The sequence below is a fragment of the Mchenga conophoros genome, linkage group LG3, assembly GCF_057382185.1.
Source record: "Mchenga conophoros isolate Kocher_MC1m ecotype Shallow Benthic linkage group LG3, M_conophoros_male_GT1.1, whole genome shotgun sequence".
Classification (NCBI taxonomy): domain Eukaryota; kingdom Metazoa; phylum Chordata; class Actinopteri; order Cichliformes; family Cichlidae; genus Mchenga; species Mchenga conophoros.
In genome coordinates, this window is record NC_140528.1 from 71096958 (window position 1) to 71120732 (window position 23775).

Genomic DNA, 23775 nt, shown 5'->3' on the forward strand with positions numbered 1-23775 from the left:
ATGCTTTCTAACGATGGCGACATGATCAGTTTGAGGAATGCGTTCTGAAAAATAGTAACAATCACGTCTTTTTTCCTAGCCTTTATTGATAGGATAGTCAGGAGAACAGTAACGCAGGGGCCGAGTGGGAGAGCGACACGCAGATAATGACTCGAACCCAGGCCTCTGCAACAGCCTTTCCACTTACAGGTCGCCTTCTCGAGTAAGCGAGCCACACCAGTTCACCCAAAACACCGTTTGAATGAGGTGACTGCCGGCTGCGATCAGTCCAGACATCCGATGCCAGCTAAATGCCACTCAGTTATAATGCGACTCGCCAGGAGTGGCAGCCTATCCAGAGTTCTACTTGAACTAGCAGGCAGATTAGTCTGTAGTGGAGAATCTCAACTTGAAACAAAAATTGATTCAGTGTAAGAAAAAGAAACTTAATTAAGGCCGATAAGGCATTCAGCTGATGATCTCACATCAGCGGACTGTGACACCTCTGACTTTGATAAAGGTTACAGCCAACAGGAAGCTACGAAGAGGCCACATTTAATCCTGCCTTTGGATCTGTTCTCATACCAGGGTTTCCCATAAAAAAAATCTTTTGTATTAGCATTCTCCTGCGCTTTTGTAAAGGCCAGGGGGTTGTGATACATTCCTATTCAACTTAGCTAAGACAATACCCCAGATAGCTTACTGTTCCCTGGATTCCAAGAGGCTGCCTTCTGAATAAAGGAAGCATTTTTCCGTCTCCCTCCCTCTCTCCCTCTCCCCCTTGCTGTCTTTCTTTTCCCCTGTGCGGTTGTGTAAAAGAGCTTACGACGGGCTTTAGGGAATTTCTTTGATGCCATAGGAGTTGTTGGACCCCGAAGGCTATACCTTCAAAGCTGGTTTAAATAACACGCTAATCGGCAGAAATCTGTTCACAAGATTATCATGCAGAGAGCGGAGCGCGCGCTCTCTCGCAGACAAAAGCTCGAGACGGGCACACGCAGCGTGACGCGTAAACACAAACACAGACACAATGACTGCAGAAATATCCTTCTTTGAAAGCGCACAGAATAGATCTCATTATCAGCTTGAGCCTAAAATTATAGCAAGGCTTTTTAAAAAGGGTTCGAGATTCGCTTTAAAGCGAGAGAACCAGCACAGCCTGACGCTGAAAGGACGTCTCCAGGTGTCTTAAGTGCAGTGCACCTGCTCTCACACACACACACACACACACACACACACACACACACTCTTAATGTCACATGCAAGGCAAAGTGAGGGATAAGTAATTAGCTGCTGTAGTGATTACAAATGTTTGGAAGGGCCCCCTTGTCCTCATTTAACTACCCTGCATGGCATGAGGGATTGCAGGAGGCGACTGGCTGGGTAAAAAGAAGAAAAAAAAAGCCCAGCAAACAGAGAGATAAGGCCCAGTAAACATGTCACCAGCACATAATTAACCAGACTACCACAGTGTGCTATAAAATCTCACTCGTGTTTTGCAGGCATCGTTTCATCCCCCCTTCTCCAAACGAGCCCAGAATCTCCTTAATACCCAGATGAATTGTGTGCCAGATACAATAAAACCCATTTTATTAATTCTCCTTACGCTCGCCTCCTTTTAAGCCAGCAGACCTATATTTTTAGGTTGCCATGGCAGCAGGAACTTTGGGGGGGGGGGGGGGGGATGGGATAAAAATCCTATGTCTTCAGAGAATAGGGCGATACATCATGGCATTATTTTTGCCCCGCTAGCTCCAATTATTTAAGTTTTACACGGTTCTCGATGTAAGCTGCAAAAAAAAAGAAAGTCCCAGCGACGGATGCATCCAGTTTGGAATTACCCCACCAGAGACAACCGTAATGACACAACTTCTATTATCTGAGCTCGCTTGGTATTTATACACTGAATAATGAGCACCGATCCCTGATCTGCAGCACCAGTGGTTAATTCCTGCTAATAACTGACACGAATATAAACACAATCATTAGAGATAATTGTCAGTTTACAGTCGGCTGCCATCAGCTATAAGCAGCCCTGCCAGATTTCACCTCCTGCAAGACAGAGAGCATTACTCCAGTGACCTTCACACTTGATCCAACACCTCAAAAGCTCCCCTGTCAGCGCGAGGGGATCAATAGTTGCGTGGTGAACTTCGTGTGCAACAAGCAAGATCGGCCAAGGCTCTTTAGGCACGTGAGAGAAAAATACTGGGAAAAACAAACGATAGCAAATAAAAATGCAACGACAGAAACGAACGCTCGGCTCTTTAAACTCATCTTATGATTGTCTGTCATAATTGGAAAATGCAGTGTCTTCCAGATGAGCTAATAATCTGTTTCCCAGCAGCTTGAGAACATAATTCTACCCAAGCTGGTTCACTCAAACAAAGAACGCCAAATTAAATGTAATGTGCTCGCTGGCATTCAATTTCACATCCATCCACTCATCCATATATCCATCCACTAATTCATCCATCTATCATCCACTCATCCATCCATCCACTAATTCATCCATCTATCATCCACTCATCCATCCATCCACTAATACAGCCATCCACCTGTAATTCATCCGTCTATCCATACATCCAACCATCTATCATCCATCCATCCGCTCATCCATGTAACGATCTATCCATCCACTTATCCATCCACTCATCCATCCATCCACTCATCCATCCATCCACTCATCCATCCACTAATACAGCCATCCACCCACTAATTCATCCATCTATCCATCCACTCATTCATCCATCCATCCAACCAATCCATCCATCCACTCATTCATCCATCCATCCATCCATCCATCCACTCATTCATCCATCCATCCATCCATCCATCCATCCACTCATTCATACATCCATCCATCAATCCATTCATCCATCAATCCATTCATCCATCAATCCATTCATCCATCCACCCTAAAAAAAGAAAGCAAAGAGAAATCCGTCCATGAGGTTTTCCCCTCATTCAAACATTTAGATAACTTCAAATAATTAATGTGTATTTTTAACTTGGTAAACAACCGTTTTTGTTTAATGACTACAGCCACTACATTAAACACATTACCACACATACTATATTGCTTAATGATCATTAGAAAAGGAGGCAATAAAATAGTAAATGTTTCATTTACCATATACCGTATACTTTCAAAGGAATGCATTAGTCAGTGTGTTGTAAACTGGCACTCTCTTTCTTACAAATCATCTGATTTTGCATACATGTACGTGTTTTATTTTGCTTTTTTTTTTACATGACAACATGCAAACTGCAAGCGTGGCTGTGCATACTTACGGATGTTGTCGGTGTTCTCTTGCACGATGTCCGTCTTGAGCAGGTTATCAGCCAGGACGAAGGCTCCCTGCTCGACCGTGTCCAGCAGCATGGTGGCGGCCCTCAGCTGCTCGCCTGTGCTCAGCTCCCTCCAAGCCGCCTGGGCCTGCGGCTGTAGCAAATTGTTGACGGTCTCCACCATGGCCTAGGGAGTTCAAATCATTGATTTAGTGAGCGGAAGCTAAGCTGGCCTGGGACTGCGGCAGCTTGACGTGGCGATGTGGTAAATGGTTTGAGTGAAGGAAGATCAAAGGGAGCTGAGCACTGAGAAACAAATTGCACAATCCTGTGGGACTGTGTGAGGAAGAAGCGTGGAGAGTTTCTTTTTTCACCCCTTTCTCTTTTTCATTTTAGCTTAAATTTCATAATAATTTTTATATTGAGCAATTTCACGAGTCTATTTCCCATTCACTTAAAAGACATGGATCATCGACCTGCAGCAGCGACACCTGAATCTGTAATGACAATGGATGTTGCTCTCTTGTGTTTTTGCTGCTGTTTGCTTTTATCTACAGGGAGAAAAAAAATAATCATGTAAATGAATCAGAGTCAGTGCTCACAAGTCCAGAGACCAATTCTTACATGACTTAAGGCAACGGTCTTTAATTGGTGTGATAAATGTTCTTCCATGCAGACAATCCCAATGCACAAACGCACTACAAAATAAATGGATAAATAAATTTTATAAAAATTAATAATTATAACACAACAATTTTCAAGGGATGTAAAAGATCTTTGCTAGCAGCAGCAGCTATCTGCAGCCATTCGAATCGGATCTTCTCTGCATATTAATGTCGTCGAAGGACTAATATGCCATCTTTAATCTCCCCGCAACAATGCCGGAGTGGGTAAGCAAGGAGGAAACAAGAACATCCTCCAGACAAGATGAAAAATTAAGAGCCATTAAAGATTTAAAAATGCCAATGGCGAGATTTAGGAATGGAATACTAATTGGTCAAGCAAGGCAATTCATTCCTGGTACCAGTGCTCCGAAAGAGCTAAAAGAGCCTGACCGCCGCTGGGACAAAAAAAAGAAGCTGTTTCTAAGCCATTACAGTGCAGTAGGTGGCTAATAATGCTAGTAATAGTCGCTTTTCCGGGCTTCATCATGAAAATCACAGATTTAATTCAGTTTAAAAAAAAAAAAAAAGGTCAAATTTGGATTCCCTCTTTACGCTTCTTTAAAAGCAATTGTGACAGTTTGTGCAATTGTGACATCCCGAAAGTGGAAGTGAAGGTGCACGTGAACGTTGGTAATGCCACACCACAGAACGCCCTCTCTTTTTTGATCAATGGATTTATGAAGGGGAATAAGAGTTTTAGTACGACTCCACAACAGCATGGGGATAAAGCTAAAGGCGATAAGAGGAGCCATGTGCTCGAGTGTATTAAAAGCATTCCTCATAAAAAAAAAAGGTGGGGGTGGGGGTTACAGTCACGTGGAATAAATCTAATAGCTCCCCCAGCCTCGGATACTTTATAGTTTTAACTTTATGTTTGTCTCCAGCCACCGTGATAGCAAGAGGAGTCAGAGCACTGATTGGGAATTACAAATAGCACCAGCTGGCTGTTCCCCATTCAAAACATACCCTGTACACATTAATCCGCCCACACACAGTCACAGACACACACAGCACTCAGAGGCTGACGCAAGAGAGAGCACACACCTTTGCACCTGTTAGTATACAGGAACATACACAAAGTCAGTGGCAGGCACATACGCCGACTGCAAGCCGTGCCGGGTAATACAGACACACACACACACACACACACACACACACACACACACACACACACACACACACACACACACACACACACACACAAGCAGTGCACCAACTTTGATGTAATTATTCATTATCTGCAGCCAATCTCCAATCACACCTTCTGACATTCAGCTAGAGGCAAAGGTTGATTCACTCTCAATTAAGGAGCTCTCTTTCTTCAGGCACTGACATTTTTTTTCTCCTTCTTTGTTCCCTCCTGCAAGATTTGCTTTCAGCACTTCTTAAAACACTGAAATAATGGTTCTTCGGGGGGGAACGATTGATGGACTCGCAGACGAGGTCGTCTCGCTTTTTTTCTTCCACATGCACAATAGATGCAAAAAGAGAACAAGGTGGCAGACCAGTCCAATCCTGGGGCTGGAGGGCTGGATCAGAAAACGTGACGTCCGAAATTAATATTGGAATAAAGGATCGGCTCTCACACTGGTCCTTCAGGCATTTTATTTTTTTTATTAGATCAGCTAAAAGAAAAGCAATAAAGCTGACATTGATGCACGCCGCGTCATTTGGATGCAACAGATTAACCAAACCACTGTGACACAAATTACTCATTACTGTTATTAATATGTATAGAGCATGCAAATCTTTACCTCATTTAAACCAGAGAATGATATTATGACACAAACACTATAGGATATTGTCACTGTGTTGGACTGACAGTATATGCTAGACCTGATAAGACCTGAAATTGAGCATGCGGTTCCAATATGCCATTACATTGTAATGCAAAAATGTATTCTTCAGTGTTTATAATAACCGGCAGCCGGGCTGGTTTATGATGAAGAAGCTACAGACAAATTGTGTTGGAAGGAAAATCCAAGGCAAACTTTATCCTTCTGCACCGAAACTCTCATTACCATAATACTTTTTGTGCTCATTTCAGGCCTGTGTTTTGTAAAATAATATGCAACAATTTTGACGGCTAAAATAATTTCAGATAAAGGTCACAGCGAAGGAAAAATAGCTTCTGTGCCAATACACTGTGTCACCCCGTGTTCATCTGTTCATACACTGCAGCAATGAATGAGCACTTTCTTTTAGGGCCTTAAACAATCTGCAATTTAAAGGCTGAACGTGTTGCCGAAATGTCAGATATTTAGTCAAGCAGTATATGGATATACTTTTATTAGATTTCTTGTAGGTAAAGTCATGTGATTGTATGCACTCCTGTGAAAAAATAAGCACATCCTTGTAACCAAGTGCTGCTAACCAAATGTACTTAATTAGCAAATAGTCTGGTTTGGAGCATTCAGCTGTGTATTAGCACAATGCCACAATCTTCCCAGGAGTGGACATCTCAGCAAATGCACTCCAGGGTGCAATGCAAGGCTAAGGGAAACTCTAGAAAACCCCAAGAGCAACATGTCAGACTCTACAGGGCTCAGTTAGAATGTTAAAAGTTCAAGTTCATGACAGCCAAGTTTGGTTGGAAGGGTTAAACAACATGGCAGCATGGCTTAGCTTTGCAAAGCTGCGTCTGAACAAACAAAAAGACTTCTGTAACTTTGGGCAGATGAGACCCAATTGGATGTGTTTGACCATAATGTAGAGCAGTGGTCCCCAACCTTTTTTGCACCACGGACCGGTTTATGTCCGACAATATTTTCACGGACCGGCCTTTAAGGTGTTGCGGATAAATACAACAAAATTAAACCAGTACCTGTAACAAAAAAAGAAGATTGATTCATAACACACGGGACAAGACCCAGGGAAACCGAGTTAACGATAAAAATGATTTTAAAAAATAACGCTAAAAACCGATAAAACCCCTGAAAACCATGAATTTCAAACCCGAGCCTCAATTCTTCCGGCCCGGTACCAAATGACTCACGGTAGCGGTCCGCGGCCTGGGGGGTTGGGGACTGCTGATGTAGAGCACCACGTTTGAGAACACTAAACATGGCGTATCAGCACAAACGCCTAAATCATCCTGAATCATAGTGGTGGTGGAAAGATGACGACTTGTGCTTGTTCAATGGGCTCAGGGTCTGGGCACCTTGAGCGATGGTGACCTCCTCTGTGTATCAAAGTATTCTAGATTCAAATATGAGACCATATGAGGCTAAAACAAAAGGACAAAAGGACAATGATCCCAAATACAGCAACAAATCTACAACAGAACCACTGAAAACAAAGAGAATCAAGATGCCACAATGGCCCAAAGTCCAACCTTCAACCTGAGTACATTAAGGAAATATTGCACATGTTTAAATAATAGGCTTTAGAGATGCTGGCAGCAAATCTGGCTTCCCTTTGGAGAAATCCAGGGTAGTCATGATTTCCTGTTTCCATATTTGTGAGAAGTTTGGGTAAATGGTTACTTTGGTTAGCTTCAAATTTCCAGTATAGGCAGGAAAAGGACACCAAGCTCTTAACCTAATATTCCAAACTGTTTATGTCTAATGTTCAACTGTTTTTCAATGGACGCTATTTTGTGAAGCAATCCATTGTGAATACTCAGTGGTGACACCGTGTTCTTTATTTACGAAAGCTAGCGGCATCTTTACCCGTCTTCCCATTAGATCAGGCTGTCACATTTTACTTTTTCTCCAAGATCTTTCACCCAAAGGCAAATCTCTAGTCTGCAATATGTTGCCATGGATTGATCAAAAAGCAAAGTTTCTTGGCACAGGCAGTAGGTTAAAGAGGTTTGCTTTGAAACATGAATGAATAAAAATAATAACATTAATTAAATAAAGTAAAAGTGAAAAAATGCAGTTAAAGGGAAATACTAACAGTCATTAAGTCAACTTTCCCTTTTCCAGTGAAGACCCTGGCCATTTGCTCACGTCGAAAGTTGTCATTTTGCAGTCCACAGCTCTTATGTTTGAACTCTTAAATTAAATCCACCCACATGTTAAACCATTGTTGAACCCCAGAATTAATGGAAAAGACAACAAACCAAAGAAAAAATGATCAAAGCTCTTTCACTGGACCTAAAAGGTTAATGGCTGTGTTTAGCACAAATAAACACATCCAGAAAATCTTTTTATTAAACTGATGGACCTGAGGAACACGCTAGCCCTGCCTACATCGTCAGGCTACTAGACAGCTAAAATACCCAACAATTCCCAGGAGCTAACAAGTCCAAAGGCATGCTTGTTAGATTAATTGGTGATATCCGCATCCATCTATCCATGCAGCCATACAACAGGCAAGTATGGCTGCCAGTGAAAGTGGGCCTCTAGTGGTTATTGATCATGTGACTGCTGATAGAAGCAGCAGGATGAATTGTGAAGTTCTGAGAGCTATACTCTCTGCTTACATTCCCCCAAATGCTGCAAAAATTATAAGCAGCACTTCACAGGGCAACTAGATAATGGCCAAAAGCACACTGCAAAAGCAACCCAAGAGTTTCTAAATGTAATGAAATAGCATACTTGAATAGACAAGTCGTTCACCTGATCCCAACCCAACAGATGTTTTCCAGCCACTGAAGCTAAAACTGAAAGCAGAGAGACTCAAACAAGCAGCAATTTAAGGAATCTGCAGAAATGGCCAAGCACAGCATCTTGGTGGAGGAAATACAGCACTCGCAGGCTACAAAGAGCTTTCATTGAAATATAAAAAACAATCTTCTTATTTAAAGTTATGTCAATTTGCCCATTTTACCCTTGAGGCAGTGAAATTGGGAGAATATCTATAAAAATGGCTGTAATTCCTAAACAGTTAATGCAACACTTTTTTAAAGCCTTTGAATTAAAGCTGGAAACCTATGCACTTTAATCATTTCTTGATTGGGGCTGAGAACACTGCACATTTGCAGTTAGAGAAATGCAGAAGGGGTGAGGGTGGGAGGTGGAACACCACTGTTATCATCATAGTCTGTGCAGTTAAGTCCTACTGTGCATGTGTGGTGGTGGTTTGCTGCTATTAGCACACTGCCACTCCATCTGTCAAATGTAGCATCTCACTCTGGTGCTGCAAACTCCCAAAGACCCCCCTCCCTTCTTTTTTTGGCTAGTTTATTTTTTTCTACGGTGAAATGTGAGGCAGCAGTTAAAAAGTATATTTCAGTTCCCAGTACATGAGGAAATGCTAATCGTTAGCTGGACTCACTGCTGGAATGTTCCACTTGGAACAAGCATGATGAAAAGCTGCAGTGCAGAGGCCATTTATACCAATGCAGAAGGAAGGAAGAAAGGGAGAGGTGGACATTAGCGCGCGCTTGGCAAGAGCCCAAGCTAACCCGTAGTGTATGTGCCTCTATCTGTGCGCTGATTGATGAAATGAACTCTGGGTCTGGGAAATTGATTCTGGCTGTGGCTGATCTCCCCTCTTTTTCCTCTCTGACTGGCTAGCCTGGTTGGCTCTCCCTGTGCACTTAGCTCTCATCCCTTCATTTCTCCACACTCCTCCCTTCCCGTTTGCCAGTTGGTTCCTCTCGCTTGTTTCCTCTCACTGACGTTGAAGGCTGATCTCAAAATGGTAGGGGGAAAGAACATAAACAAGGTGGGATGCCTTGTTCTCTCTGTCATCTTCTATCTGACTTCTTGTCTCTGGGCTCAAATGAAGCTGTAGCATCATTTCTTGTCTGTTCTATATTAGCTGCTAGCCATATCATCCCTCTTCTTTGAGAATCTCTGAAACCTTCTGCTTTAATATTTTATCAAGCCTTCTTCAGTAAGTGGGTGGTTGCTTCTGTGTAGGTGAGTGTCTGAGGGGTTACCTTTGTATTTCTGCCTTCTGTCTCAGGTTTCATCTCACTACTGTCTTGATAGAAACACTCTATTAACCTCAACAGCTGAAGAAAACAATCCTTTCCTTAAGACTTACACTAAGAGATACAAAATGGATAGATGTTAATCAGTGATACAACAAGTGATGCTGTTATTTTCTTATTTGGTTGCATTTCAGTTAAAAGAAGATTGTTATGAGCATGGCCTAATGGAAAGCCTAAAACAGGGAGAACAGCAGCACTAAACCCCGAGCAGGCTTCAGTGACATGACTCTAAATCCGAAATCACATGGCAAATTGGAGCTTAGGTGGAGGTGGGTTGCAAAGAGGCTTGCACAGGCAACTGTACAGCAGCTGTATTCATGCTAAAACAACTCAGATAGAAAATCTAATGTGAGATTTTCTGATTTTCTTTTTTCTCATTACAGAAAAAAAATTCATTGCTGCACAGATTCCTCCAAAAAGCCTTCTACTGAACAATACTGCGAAACATTTGTATTTAATTTGAATGAACCTGCAGTAGACGGCACTTTGGTCCACAAGTTGCTTCACCTTTTAATTTAAAGCAAGACACAGAAAACTTTATTCAAGACTAGACACTCTAAAACGATCATGAATTGTGTTCAAAGTGTTCAGATTTTCATTTTCAGGCCTTAAAAATTATAACGACTTTACCAAAGAACACCAGAATTTCAGTGTATGCATACACGTGTATGGATAACCCAGACATCCTCTCAACACACACGCATACACGCACACAAAAAATAACCACGGGACTTTCTCAATTATTACACAACACTGATCAGCAGAACCTTCCTCTCTGTGAGGAGAAAGCCCTCATTATTCAGAGAGAGAGCTCTGCACTGCAGGCCAGATGTGGAGGCCTCTGTTTCCGAGGAAGTAGCAATCTTCATCTTCCAACATTTTGTCATCTCGTTACATTTCCGAACAAGGATCCTCCCTGTGTTTCTGCCTGCTCTGAGGTCATCCTGCTTTGCGACACTCCCCCGCCCCCCCTCTGTCATCTTTTCACGCCATCAGTTTAACTCGGGTCGGAGCGCAACATCCTCCCTGTATTGCGCAAATCCACACTCACTTGGCTCCTACTGAGGTATGAGACATTATTTGGGATATTTTCACGTGCTGTACATCCCTCAACTCCCGCACAGTCGTTCGCTCGCTTTAAAACGAAATAAATAAAAAGGAAGAAAACCTTCAAAGCAACTTTGTTTGACATTAGAACAACATGGACGGATATAATCACAGTAATTGGACAACCATAACGTCTCTGCCCATAGACACGCTGCCATTAGTAATGACCAAAAAGGCAAGGGAGGCAGGGCGTCGTTTTTATCCTGTTTATGCAGAATCAAAGGGCACAGCAGAGAAACATCCCTGCAGGGGAAATGCGGAACATAGTGCGTTGATCATTTTATGCTTTGTAGCTCTATCAAGACCAAATTCTGCTCAGTGGGATTAAATTGGCTATGACATGTAGCAGATACGACTCTTTACAAACAAGCGGGAAAGATACAGGGGCACTCATAATTAATCATTGTTGTATCTACACAAGCTCAGCTGAGGCAGGGAAATTGCCACAGGTTGAATTGGTTATGAATATGCGACTAAAACGGCAAATATACAGTAGCTTCGCGCTGAAATTCTCTGACGAGCTGAAGAAGATAAAGACCTCGCGATGAGATGAATTAAAATGTCATTTACTTGTTTACCAATTAAACAAGATAGAAGCCCTCAATTAAGGAAATAATCACTCCTTATCTAATTTAGACATCAACCACAAGCCCTGCACTTTATTTTGGACTCTGCACCTCCTTCGACTCCGCCGCACCTGCACTCCCGCAGCCTGCCTTTTCCCACGGCGCTGTCACAGTCTGTTTTCGGCGCCACGCGTGTTCTCCGAGCAGAGGGACAGCAGAGGCAGGTGCAGCTCTCATTTGCTTTGTATTCCTCTGCTAATCCCACTTATGTCAACCACCAGGGTCCTGTTGGAGAAAACATTGCCCAATTTCCCTAATCAATGAAAGTCTCTCAAAGGCTGCCAGCGCGTGCAGTCAATGCCTGTGTTTACTTAAGGCCACAGATGTTGCTCCATTATTCCAGTTCGTCAAGTGAAAGCGCCTCACTGTTGTGTGAATTTGTCAACATAGCACAGGAACGGAACAGAGGAGGAAGGTGCGCAGCTGGGCTGTGTGCACAGTCATGTATAGATTTACATTGTAAGGTGAAAACATGGCCCAAAACATGAAAGCCAAATCTTCGACGGTATATAATGATGTCTGTGCGTGTTTTAAAGATTCTTGAGGCACGGCTGTGTCTACACTGTAGAGCCTCTGGGTAACTGTTAGCATGAAATATTGTGCCAACAGTCATGAACCCAATCATGGTGACGGTGGCATTGTTGGTTTTTAGCGGCACCGCAGAGAGCATGAAACATGGATGCAGTCCAGGTCGGATAAATGAAGCCAATGGGGAAGCGCCGTTCTGTTTGAAGTCCTACAGATGGTGATTGTCATGGTTACAAAAAGACTTCTGGTCCTATAGAAGTCTGTGGGAAAATATCTTTCTGACTTAACTAGGGTCATCACGACTAACGCAGTTTAGTTTGCGTCAGTTTTTAACGCAATTAACCCATCTGGAGCGCAGAATGAGTCAATATCCCTGAAATGTCTCTGCCAACGCATTTCAGGAAGTTTGACCAAAGTTTGTCCATTCTGCGCTCCAAGATTGCGCTAAAACATTTTATAACCTTAATCATGAAAGCCCTAGACTTGACCTTTGTAAACACTTTCCTATTGAGCTCGTGGGCTCAGGCACTCACGATGAGTAAAAAAAAAAAAGTCTGTTTTTAAATCTGGGTGCACTTTTTCATTTCATTTTGTATTCTGTGGTGTATTGAACTAAACTCAGTCACAGACACAAAGTTTGTTGAGCGCCAAGTTACATGCCAGCAACATGTGCTGAACGTGACACGCGAAACGAGCCCAAGCAGAGACTGTAACACCAATTTATGTGAAAATCAAAAAGGATTAAAAACCTAAATAATTTGGGGTTTTCTTAAATATGGATGTTAATCGCTATACGTGTGATATTCATAAAATATTTGTCTCAGATTGGCTAATTGGAGGATATAGTACAGACGATACGATCATTATAGTAAGAAACAAAATGAAGAGGTATGCTGCCCCTCAACAATTTGTTTTTCTAATTTTAAGATATTATATTAGTCTATGGCACTTGAGGGTTATCAACTTAAGGCCCAGCGTTGACACTCTTAACTCCAACAGGGAATGAATGGACCATTGTACATTTCACTCAGCCACAGTTCTTGTTCTGCTATGATATAGCAGCACATAACAAGCTCAAGGGAGCATTTCTTTTCTACCCATCACAGCAGACTAAACCTTCCTTATATTTTCAAGAAATGTAACATCCACCTAACATAAAGAGAAACATGGCAATTACAAACCTATAGCCTCAACCCCTGAAGAGAAACCCAACAAATACCAACTCAAAGTCTTTGATGTCTGCATTTCTTTTCAATTATACATATGTTGGCTCTCTAAATTGGCACTCAGACATCAAAACTTTGAGAGCCCCTGATCTTTGGCTACACAAAGACCTGACAATAGTTGCATTTCTAGTCCTCCTGTGGCATCTGTCGACAACAAGAAAAACAGAACACCACCTGATTTGTGCTGAAAGCATCTTTCACTCAGAAACCCATTTAAACATATGAGCACACTCAACCATATAAAACCATAAATAACAAAATGCCTTCTGACATGCCTCGGAGGGATCAGTGTGAAATACATGTTTCTTAGCATGCGTGCTACTGAGCCTACATATAAAAAGACAACATCTGGCTGCAGTGTGCAGCTTAATTGAAACCATCTGCATGAAGACAGGGATGTCAACTTCTCCCATAGTTCTCTTGTCAAGGTAGAAATTATCCTGATGGCAGCTAAAAAGTCACCTCAGGGACAACAAATCCCACTCGGTAGCCCGAGAAACAGCTGAGAGAAGCAAGAGAACCCCTCAACCCCCCAAATTGGGACAAATATGTATTATGCATCATGCAGAATCATAACATGTCATACCTTTGGCTGACTTAGTAGCTAGAAGAGTAGTTAGAAGTTGACTTGTTGGTATAATGAGGTCAGTTCTTTTGGCTCTTAAGCTTTTGCTGAGAGATGCAGGCATGTGCTAAGCATTATTTTTGACTGATGCTTTCCACTTATGTGGGTTATTTCACTGGAAAGCAGTGCTGATATGATAGTTCTGGGGCATTTTTAAAATGATTGAGACACTTGAGAAAATCCACAAAGGATCTACGGCATCTCAAAATAGAGGAACTCTCAGGCTCGTGCCAAGAAACTATCATTACATGTCATATGCATGCAGGGTGGTGGGTGAAAAATATGAATAATAAACTAAAAGTTGAGACACGATGACAAAAATGAAATTTGACCCTTTGATTTAAGACAAGCGTTGCAAGGAAAGGCGACACATGGCACACACATGTAGTGACTTTGATACTGTGGCACTGGGCGCCACTTCAAAAGGCCAAGTTTCACATTCTGTGGTTAAAAATGGAAAACGACAGCACAAGTTACCACAATGAGGAAACGAAGAGCAGGAAGTGAGGAATAAAATTTGGTCCAAATACCTGAACATAAAACCGACACGAGCGCTCTCTCTTCTGCAACTGCAACCCAAAGAAATTCAAGAGTTAGCATAAAAAAAGAGTCAGGCAATTCCACATGAAACATTTCAGCTTGAAGTACAGATTTCAAAGTAAGTGAGAAACTAAAACATTCACTCTACAGTTTTATGAAAAGCACTTGGCACAATGACTGCGTAATATGTGGGGGAAAAAAGTAGAGACTCGTGTTAATTAGCCCTAAAATTAGACATACGAGACCAGTAGGAAAAAGCATACTGCATGACACTCTTAACTTTGATTTCTAGGTTGTCACATTTTAAGTTTTATGTTTTATTTGAGAAATTTCCCAAGAGAACACGGTGCAGTTATCCATTAAACGTCTGCCACCACCGAAGAAGAGTTAATGCTAATAGCATTTTAGCATACCTGAAAGAAAGAAAGAAGAAAAAAAACACAGACAGGGAGCTGAGGCACAAAGAAGTGCTGTTAGGACTGCATGGGGAGTGAATCATTTTAATTGAGTTCTGATACAGGCGGTGTAGCCAACAGAGCTGCTGTGTGGCTTAACAGATAGGTTCTAGTACCGTGCTAAATCCCATGCAGATTAGCTCCAAAGAGTACCATTTCCCCATAAAGGAGCCTCTTGCTCTACATCACAGCCCACTCTTCTGGAAGCGTTCCCATCCGCACCGTTAGCCAGCTAACCGTTTGATCATGAAAACGACACTGATCTCACCGTTTGCCAACTCAATCCTTTCATTGTTTGCTGGCAAAGTCTGCTCTGCTTCATTATATTAACAAAAAAAAAGAAGAAAAAAATCTTTAATTTGCTTAGCAGATTGTGTCAAAATGATTGAACTTTGGTATTGCCAAAACAGAGAAGAAGAAGAAGAAGAAGAGTTTTGTGGACTCCGGTGTCTCCGTTGGGAGACGTCTCACTGGCGAGGGATGCGGAGCACAAGAAAAACCCGTAGGGACGTTTTTTTGTTCCATAGATGCACCGTACTGCAAAAAATGGACTGTATATCAGCAGACAGAGAATTATAAATCACTGGTAAGCCCTGACCTCTTGAATAAATTATCCCTGTTGCAAAAGCTTTTCCGCCTCACCCCTTCAATACGGCTGCTTTCTCTCTTTTTTTGCCATTTCATCAACTTTAAAAAAGAGACTAAAGACTTAGGTGGCAACCGACACCACGTTAGTCGCCTCTCCCTCAAACAGTCTGTTTTATGTGAAGCCAGTATTTATTTTTTCGAGAGGTATTATAAACTCTAGTTGCTCCGATGCCATTTCACTCATCAAGTTTCCCTTCTGAGGCCTTTTGGCCATCTTTACTGCCTTCCCTCTCCATTGGAGAAAACTGGCACTAAAACCTCAATAGGGACATCTGTGTCTGTTGCAGCAATGAAATAAAAAACAGTCCCAAAAAAGCAATCCAAGAACAGGTGTTCGAGTTCGTCTACAAGTGATGCCGCTCCAGGAAATTAACGATTGACATTTTGAATTTCACTGATGTTTGCTTTTCTGTTGGCCGCTCAGCAGATAGAAAGTATTATTTTAGCTCTCTCTGCCTGAGTGCCCCTTACTGTGCTCTGCTGTGAATTGGGTAATAAATACATTAGATTCAAGTTCAGCGAATATGAAACGCTCTGCACCCCCCACCGCTCGCATCCAGCCCGCTGGAATCTTACCCCGTCGCATTAGCAAAAACAAAAAACACAAGCGGGGCAAATGTTGGCGCCTGGACGGCAACTTTTAAAACTGCGTCAGTGTAAAAATTGATTGCACTTAGTGTAAGAGAAGTGCTCGAAATTGAAAGTCGGTTTTTATTATGAGGCAGACTACAGGGAAAAACGGGGAATATCATTTTACTCAACAGCACAGAGCCAAGCGGCAGATAATTAAAAGAATATCTACTGGTCGGGTTCCGATTGAAGCCTTGTGGTAGGCAGGCCTCTAGACCGGAAACTTAACAGTCGGAATTAATGGATGCTTACACACAAAAGCAGCTCTAGCAAATCAAATCATTCAAATAAATATGTGTAAACCAGTTTCCTCCAATACCTTATTGAGGCTCCGTGCTGCACTGTCTTTGCCACCTGGTGTGAGGTTCCTCAGCTGCACGTCAAGCAGATCCACCAGCTGAACCATGGCCTTCACCGTGTAGGTGATGTCCCCCGCCTGAAGATTGCTCTTGGTTTGCTCTGCCAGCTCCCGGGCGATGACCGCCGCCGTCTCTCCGGCTTTTATCTAAGGAATGGGACAGCCAATCCAGTTAAAGCTGAATTTGTGAAGTTTTTAAACGAGGCGGCTGGCTTGTACGGAATGTTTTTCTCTATAACTAAAGGCAAATCAAAACAACCCCAGGTCCTTTGCTTTTTGCTGCTGTGGCATTCAAAAAGAACACTCTAGAAAACATGACAAATTACTGTATTCATGTATAATGCCCCCTAAAATAAAAGGTGTTTAACCTAAACCTTTTCTGCAACTGCTGCAATATCGCACACAATTAATGTGGTGAGACGATCCTCAGCCGACTGAACACTAGGAGCCAATATTGCATCCAGACATAATTATGAGACTATTGAGGGAATTTCCCAAGAAAGCCTTACACCTTTGTAAAAACTAATAGAGAGCAGTGCAGCTTGGGGATAACAGTGTATACACAGCACTGAATATATGAAGTTCAACAAGTTATGCGAATGTGCTAGAATCTGACAAGGAAAACGATTACTCTCACCGTCACCCTTTTATTGTTGTATGAAAATTATTGCTTTTTTTTATTTGCACAGTGAACCTTTCATATCTTAAACATTACTTCCAGTTTTCACTGCAGAAATAGTTCAGCCAAATGTATACATACTGTAAAATTAAAGCTTCTGACATTCTCTAAAGCCCTCCTATGAAATGTCATCGTTCAATCATAGCTTAGCTACTTTACAGTACTGTGAGAAAGTCTTGAGCCAACCACCGTTTCTTTATATTTTGCTAAGATAACGGAACATGACTGCAGTGGTTTACTGAAACATGCAAATATACATGTAGATATATAAATATATAAGACAAAAACTGTGCAATTGACAAGCCTGAAAGTCAATACATGGTATTCTTTAACACAGCCCAAACTGTTTCAGGCTTTCCCGTCATTTCTTTAAGTACAGTAGTCATCAGGAATTACACCATACCAAGGGGAATCACTTGGTTGGGGCACAAACACTAATTTATGCCCGTCAAACGATATTATTCTTGCAATTTTTAGTAGAACTGAAGAAATTAAAGCAGTGGGAACAAATTTTATGTTTTGTCGCAGGCTAATAGTTGCAAAGTGGCTAAAATACCAACTTTTTCTGCTCTGTGTAGACAGAACGCTGGTTTATCTATTGAGTTAGGTGCTTTTTTGTGCTTGACAGATTCACAAGTTAGTGTTAATCGGCTTAACAAACAATGAAATATTGCTCTGAAAATTGTCACATGTAAGGACTGGACTAAGAATAAGTGAAAAGCTTCAAATGTCCAAATAAAAACTTGCTAAAGACAAGAACCTCAGCTTCCTCGGAAGCAAAATACAAAGAAGTGAGAGTTTCGCACAGTAAGCAGGTCCGTAAAGCATTGCTGAAGTTTGATTTGTGGAACTTTAACAAAATAAGTACTGGATGCTGTGTTTTGAATCCCTTTGCTGATGAAACATATTAGCAAAAATGTAAAACTAACTTTTTATATGCAGTGAAAGATATCAAATATCAAAATAAGAGTAAAAACTGAGTTTTTTCACTATCACCTAATATAGTATGCTTGCGAAACATAAATTAAAAATATTAAAACACCAACAGATGAGCTAGAGCTAGCTTACTTAGCTAGTAAGCTAAGTAAGCTAGCTTACTTAGCTAGTATAGCTAAGTAACCTTAAAACTGCTACCCACAGTTTTCATTTTAGCTCAGAGTTTCCACCAAAAAGCAAAACCAACAATCTTTCCTCAATAAGTTCCCAAAGAGCACATTATTTAAAACAAAAACAAAGCAGTTACAGGAATTTTTTCAAATAATATATGAAAAGGTTTCCCCTGATGCCAACAAAACGCTGCTTTTGTTCAAAACGCTTTGATGACAGAGATTTAAATGAAAAAGAAATAAAATAAATGCCACATTCTTTTAGAAATAAATCACACAGTAACTGAGAAACAGATCACTTTAATGAGTAATGCTTGAAATTACCTGACAGCAATGGTGACCGATAAGACAGCCCTGCATGTTGCATATGTCGATGACTACAATGGGAAACTGTGTAGCCTCAGTAAATAAATCTAGAGTTGATTAAATGCCCAATACATATCTGGGTCTTACGCTCTGGGTCAGTTCCCTTTAAAGATTGAACTAATCGAGTCGTAAGATGAGCCCCAAAACAGCGGTGGTATCATCTAAAACAGGATCGTCCTGATTTACTCTGACATTACCTGCTATCATCGCCTGTGAGTTTATTAGTGAAGCCAATTAGGCTGCTTAAATTGGTCTTTACAGAGGTGTAAGCAGAGGAATGTTTCTTTGGAAGATGTTTTCCTCTTTACCCTCCCTGCTCTCGTCTCTTAATGAGGGGATGTGGGGATGCTAGGTAAATAGCTCTGCTTTCTTTTTCTCCCTTCTGCTTGTCTCGTGTCATTTCCTTTCCTTTTCGTGCTTTATATCTTCCTTTCTCATTTTGAGAAACCATCTGGTAATGAGCAGTGCCACATACAGGACAATGGCCCTAGATATAAAATAACGAAGTGCCAGATGGGCATTCCAATTGTCTGACAGGTTGATCTTCATTAGAGTCTTCCTGTCTCTGCTCCGACAGGCACGCTGCCGGAGTGTGATTTGTTTTAAAAATAAGAAAAGATTAATAACACCTTTGTTTAAAAAAAGCGTGCATATTTTGATTGTCACATCTTTCTGTAGAACTTAACAGGCATTACTCTACACTAGAGTCACCCTGTTAGACCTGAAGTGAGCCGCCCGCCACAGCAGGTTCAGAAAAAGCTTTGCTGTAGTTAATTTCTCTAAACAGCAGCCAGTTGCTGAGCTTTATTGCACTGCTGAAATGGGCCCGCGCTGCACAGAAATGCACCTGATAATTTCCCCGCCTTCTATTTTGTTACCCAACAGCCGTTCTCCATCCATATCCGCAAACTGCCGTTTGTTTAATGGGCTGAGCTTTGTGCCGTCGAGTACACCATAAGCGTTATAACATGTACGCCTCGGGGTCCTATGAGTTTAAGGGAGAACATTTGCAGCACTGCCTGCAATTCATAACCTGGAACCCTGATCCTCCCTTGCAGTAACCTTCCCCTCCTTTAAGATTTGATTCCCTTACAGATTTTAACAACGGGAGCTTTATAAATATGGAGCTTTGCATAATAAATCGCCTGCAGAGGAGGAGATCCGAATCGTTTGCACTTGAGAAGTATAGAATGCAAATAACCGCCGGTTCATGTAAGACAGAAAGCGGTCTGCATTAGCTGTTACCCACAGCAGGCTATTACACTATGATCCTGTGGTATTGGTTTTCACTCCAACCCAACCCAGCCACCCACTCACGCCAAACACATGCACGCACAAGAATAACCTTTCTATTGAGTAAAGCCTTTGGCTAATCGATGACATTAATGGACCAATTAAGAAGAGACAATAGGACAAAAGGAGAAAAAAAAACCCCACACAAAAACTAAAGTCCTCTGAGTACAAATGATGTACGCATCCCCGATGTGCATTGTGATGTGCGGCGAACGTTCGTCAGAATAAGGTAAAAGGGTGCCGTTGTGTTCAAGCTAAATCCAAATACATTTAAGCTCAAATCCTCCAGGCTATCTTCAAGCTTTTTCCCACAATTTTATTCTAAAGAGAAATGTGTGATAATTGCTAATCAGGAAAAACAAACACACACACAAAAGCAGTCCATGAACTAAATTATATACCCTGTGAATCTGTGCATCTTTCTTTTCCAATACTTTTGTTACCTTTTGGCTGATGATGTTGACCCAAGGCGAGGTACAGTTGCTAAAGTCAGGCCCCTGGGAGTCCCAGTATCCTTCGGGGCCCATGCACATGTATGAGGCCACACCTAGAGAGCGAACGAGAGATAGGGAGGAGAGTTAAGAGGCTTTGTGGGAAGAACTGCGTCAGATTTACTAGATTGGGTTTGTAAACGCTCAGACAATCAACTTTATCCATATTTTGTGTAGTACTTTTGCTATTTGCAAGAAAATCCCAAGGAGCATAATTCTTCAAGTGATTAAATTAATGGATGTAGAAAAATGTAATTGGACAGCTTTATCTTATAGCGACTGAAATGAAGTTGCTTCACTCGAGGCCAGTTGGAGTTGCCCACGCGGCGTCTGTATTTAATCATTAAAAGTCAGACGGCGTCTGCATGTGTGTGACAGTTCGGCTCCTGCATACGCAAGAAAACGCACCAAAATAGGTACCAATTAAGTCTGCCCTAGCTTGAATTCATCAGGAAGGTCAATTAAGACGGGCTCTCTGCTGACAGAGAGGTGCTCCGGTGAGTGAGCTCCTTGCAAAACGCTCCATTTTTGACTTTAGCACAAACACACATCCAGAAACTGACCAGTGTCTGTTAAGCCCCTCTGAATCTGCTGTACCTACCATCGCTTTCAGCTGAACTCACTGTTACTGCAAAATGGCATCGAGGTAGAAATGTAGAAATGCAGCTTGCTTGTTGACTCGTTCTGCCGCGCGCCTCAAATAATTTGCTCCCATATTTTCATAGCTGACATCAGCACGGCTACACGCTGACATTAAATCGCCCTTGCTTGTACTTAAAGGGAGGGTGAGACTGCCGGTATTAACAGATAGAACTTTTGACTGACATATAATTTCCTTCCCCGGTCCACCTTGGACAGCTGTACGTTTGATGGGTTTATAAGATAAGGGACTCTGTATTTCTGCCTATATTTAGAGGCAAAGGGGCATAAAAGACAGAGGGAGAAAGAAGAGGGAGTCGGAGGAATGCTGGGGGATGACAGCGGGCGAAGTGATGGTACATGGAAGAGGAGCTCGAGGAACTTTCAACGAGTGGCAGAGGAAGCTCGCACAGTTGTGTATTGCTTGGCAGTGCCGTCTGAAGTGCAATGGCTTTGAAGAGTAGCGCTGAGAGGAGGTGGGGTATGTGTGCCTCTTATCTTGCCATGTGATGCCTGTTAGTGAGGTCTCGATGGGTGCTGGTGTTACCCAGTAATGAAGACTGTATGTAAATGTGTGGGCCTGAATCTCGGTGCTGATTGATGAAACGAACAGACTTTTTCCAGCATTCGAGCAGGATTTGGGGGCTATGATGTCACTCTACTATGTATAAAATAAAGCATGACAGCTTTTGTTTTATGTTTTAATCATTTATTATTAACACTGAGTTATTTTGCTGATGCAACAACTGTATGAATGTAGTAGGTAACCCCTTTAATTTCTCCTACCATAATCTGGCCCTGCTACAGATTGGCCCTGAACTCTGGATGGAAAATGGATGGATGGACTATAATCTTCATCCGTGTATTACGAGAGGATTGGCCTTAAAAAATAATTTGATCATAGCCAGGTTCCATTTAAATATGAAGTGCTCCCCCCGAGTTTTTACTTCCTGAGGTAAAGCTTTTATATCAAAAGCCGGCCAACGTTGATTTAATCTCGATGTACTCAGGCCTCCATTCTCTTAGTATCGATACGGCGACGGGGCTCGAACGAGACACGCACAAACAAAGGCCCGATGCCTGACAAATGAAGCGCAGCAGCCCTTTCAAAAGAGCCGAACGCAAACGTGTTTAGCCGCTAATTAATTACATGAATTGCGCCCTGAGAGACAAGAAGTAAATATGGCCGTGCGCCGTGCCGGTTACCAGTTTCCACACAGATGCGATGCTAAGCTATCTTTAGCCGTGCATCAGTGAGTCAGGAGGAGAGAGTGAGTTAGGAGGACAGGAGGCGAGAGAATGAGTGCTGCAGGGGGAGTGTAAACATAAACAAAACACACACGGTGACAACATCAAGGCAAAGAGGCTCACAGTAGACTGTGTCTCCTAAGGAGAGAGCTGACATCCTCACACAGACGAGAAGCAAAGAAAGCACATCCGCGTATCTCATCAGGAGAGCGCTTTCAGCTCTAAACATGGGAATCTTTGAGATTTGCAGGGAGTGATTAGGTCAACTGCAGGTCGTTATTTGACGTAATGTCACTGGCATTATGTAAGCGGCAGGAAACGCAATGAATAAATCATACGCCCATCTGAGGTGCGTGAGGCACGTGCAAACCTATTTTCCTGGTTTTGACCAAAGAAAATGAAGAGATCTGGGAGAATAGTTCCAAATGCTACAGCATCCACAACAGAAAAGATGACAACGACAACAACAGAAACAGCGTACAAGCCAACAGCTTCACCAGATAATTAAATCTCTTCTCCGGGGAAAGACCTTAAAAGTGAGTGCACTAAAAATGTCATCACCTACACTGCACGGGATAACTTATGTTATTTGTACCGAGCAACTGTAAAGGAATTCAGCCTGGAAGGATATCTTTTTATTGATCCCTGTAGTGAAACTAATTCTCTATATTTAACCCATGTCCAAGTACTCGGAGCAGCGGACGGCCACTGACCAGAACCTTCTTTCCGTGAAGTTCAATTTTATCTGTGCGTAGGTAGGCTTGTTATGGAAGTCTAGATTGAATATCATGGGTAATTACAGTTGCTGCTACTACTTTTTTATCTCTGAGTTTATTGGGACGATAATACACTACCTTAGCCCCCACTCAGGTGTAAAGACCTGCCATTGACCCCATGTAACCTAGTAACTGGGGAAAAATGTGTATTGACAGTGGTTGTCAGAGGTTGCTAGAAAAATTAGTTGCAAAGTAGCATGCTGCACTGAAACCTCCTTGAGATTGCTTTGGTTGCTATAAGACTGCTGCAGTCACACATTGTTTGCATAAAAGTTGGCAACTTGTCTGCAGTAACTCTGCAACCACTTGAAAAGGAGTCGTTCACCTTCAAAATAAGAGTTGCACCTTTTGAAATTGGTTGGTTTCAGTGATGAGACAACTTTTTCAAGTTTCACTCCATCCACATGGTTACTTTGTGGCTGATTTAGTTTGCAAACACTCACTAACAGGGTGTTGGTGCAGCACCCTCTTTGCAACCGTTTTTTCACCTAGCAACAGCTAGCAAAGTCCAGCAACCACTTGCTAGCTAGTCAGGGAATATACACTTTCCCCTAGCAACAAGATGTTCCTGGCTCTATCCATACATGCTCATGTCTTAGTCCTGCTCTAACT

General features: G+C 42.1%; 1 protein-coding gene across 12 annotated transcripts in view; it reads right to left on the reverse strand.

The window, feature by feature from the left end:
* Positions 1-23775, reverse strand: part of LOC146580351 (adhesion G protein-coupled receptor L3) — a 265146-nt gene that overhangs the window by 67585 nt on the left and 173786 nt on the right. For 11 of the 12 annotated variants that reach the window (XM_085267042.1, XM_085267034.1, XM_085267033.1 and 8 more), the window contains 4 exons: positions 20453-20556; positions 16527-16712; positions 14465-14503; positions 3274-3457 (listed from right to left, as the gene is read on the reverse strand). In XM_085267042.1, coding sequence (XP_085123168.1) covers positions 3274-3457; positions 14465-14503; positions 16527-16712; positions 20453-20556 — 513 coding nt within the window. The remainder of the gene's footprint in view (positions 1-3273; positions 3458-14464; positions 14504-16526; positions 16713-20452; positions 20557-23775) is intronic. The other variant, XM_085267037.1, reaches the window with a different exon arrangement.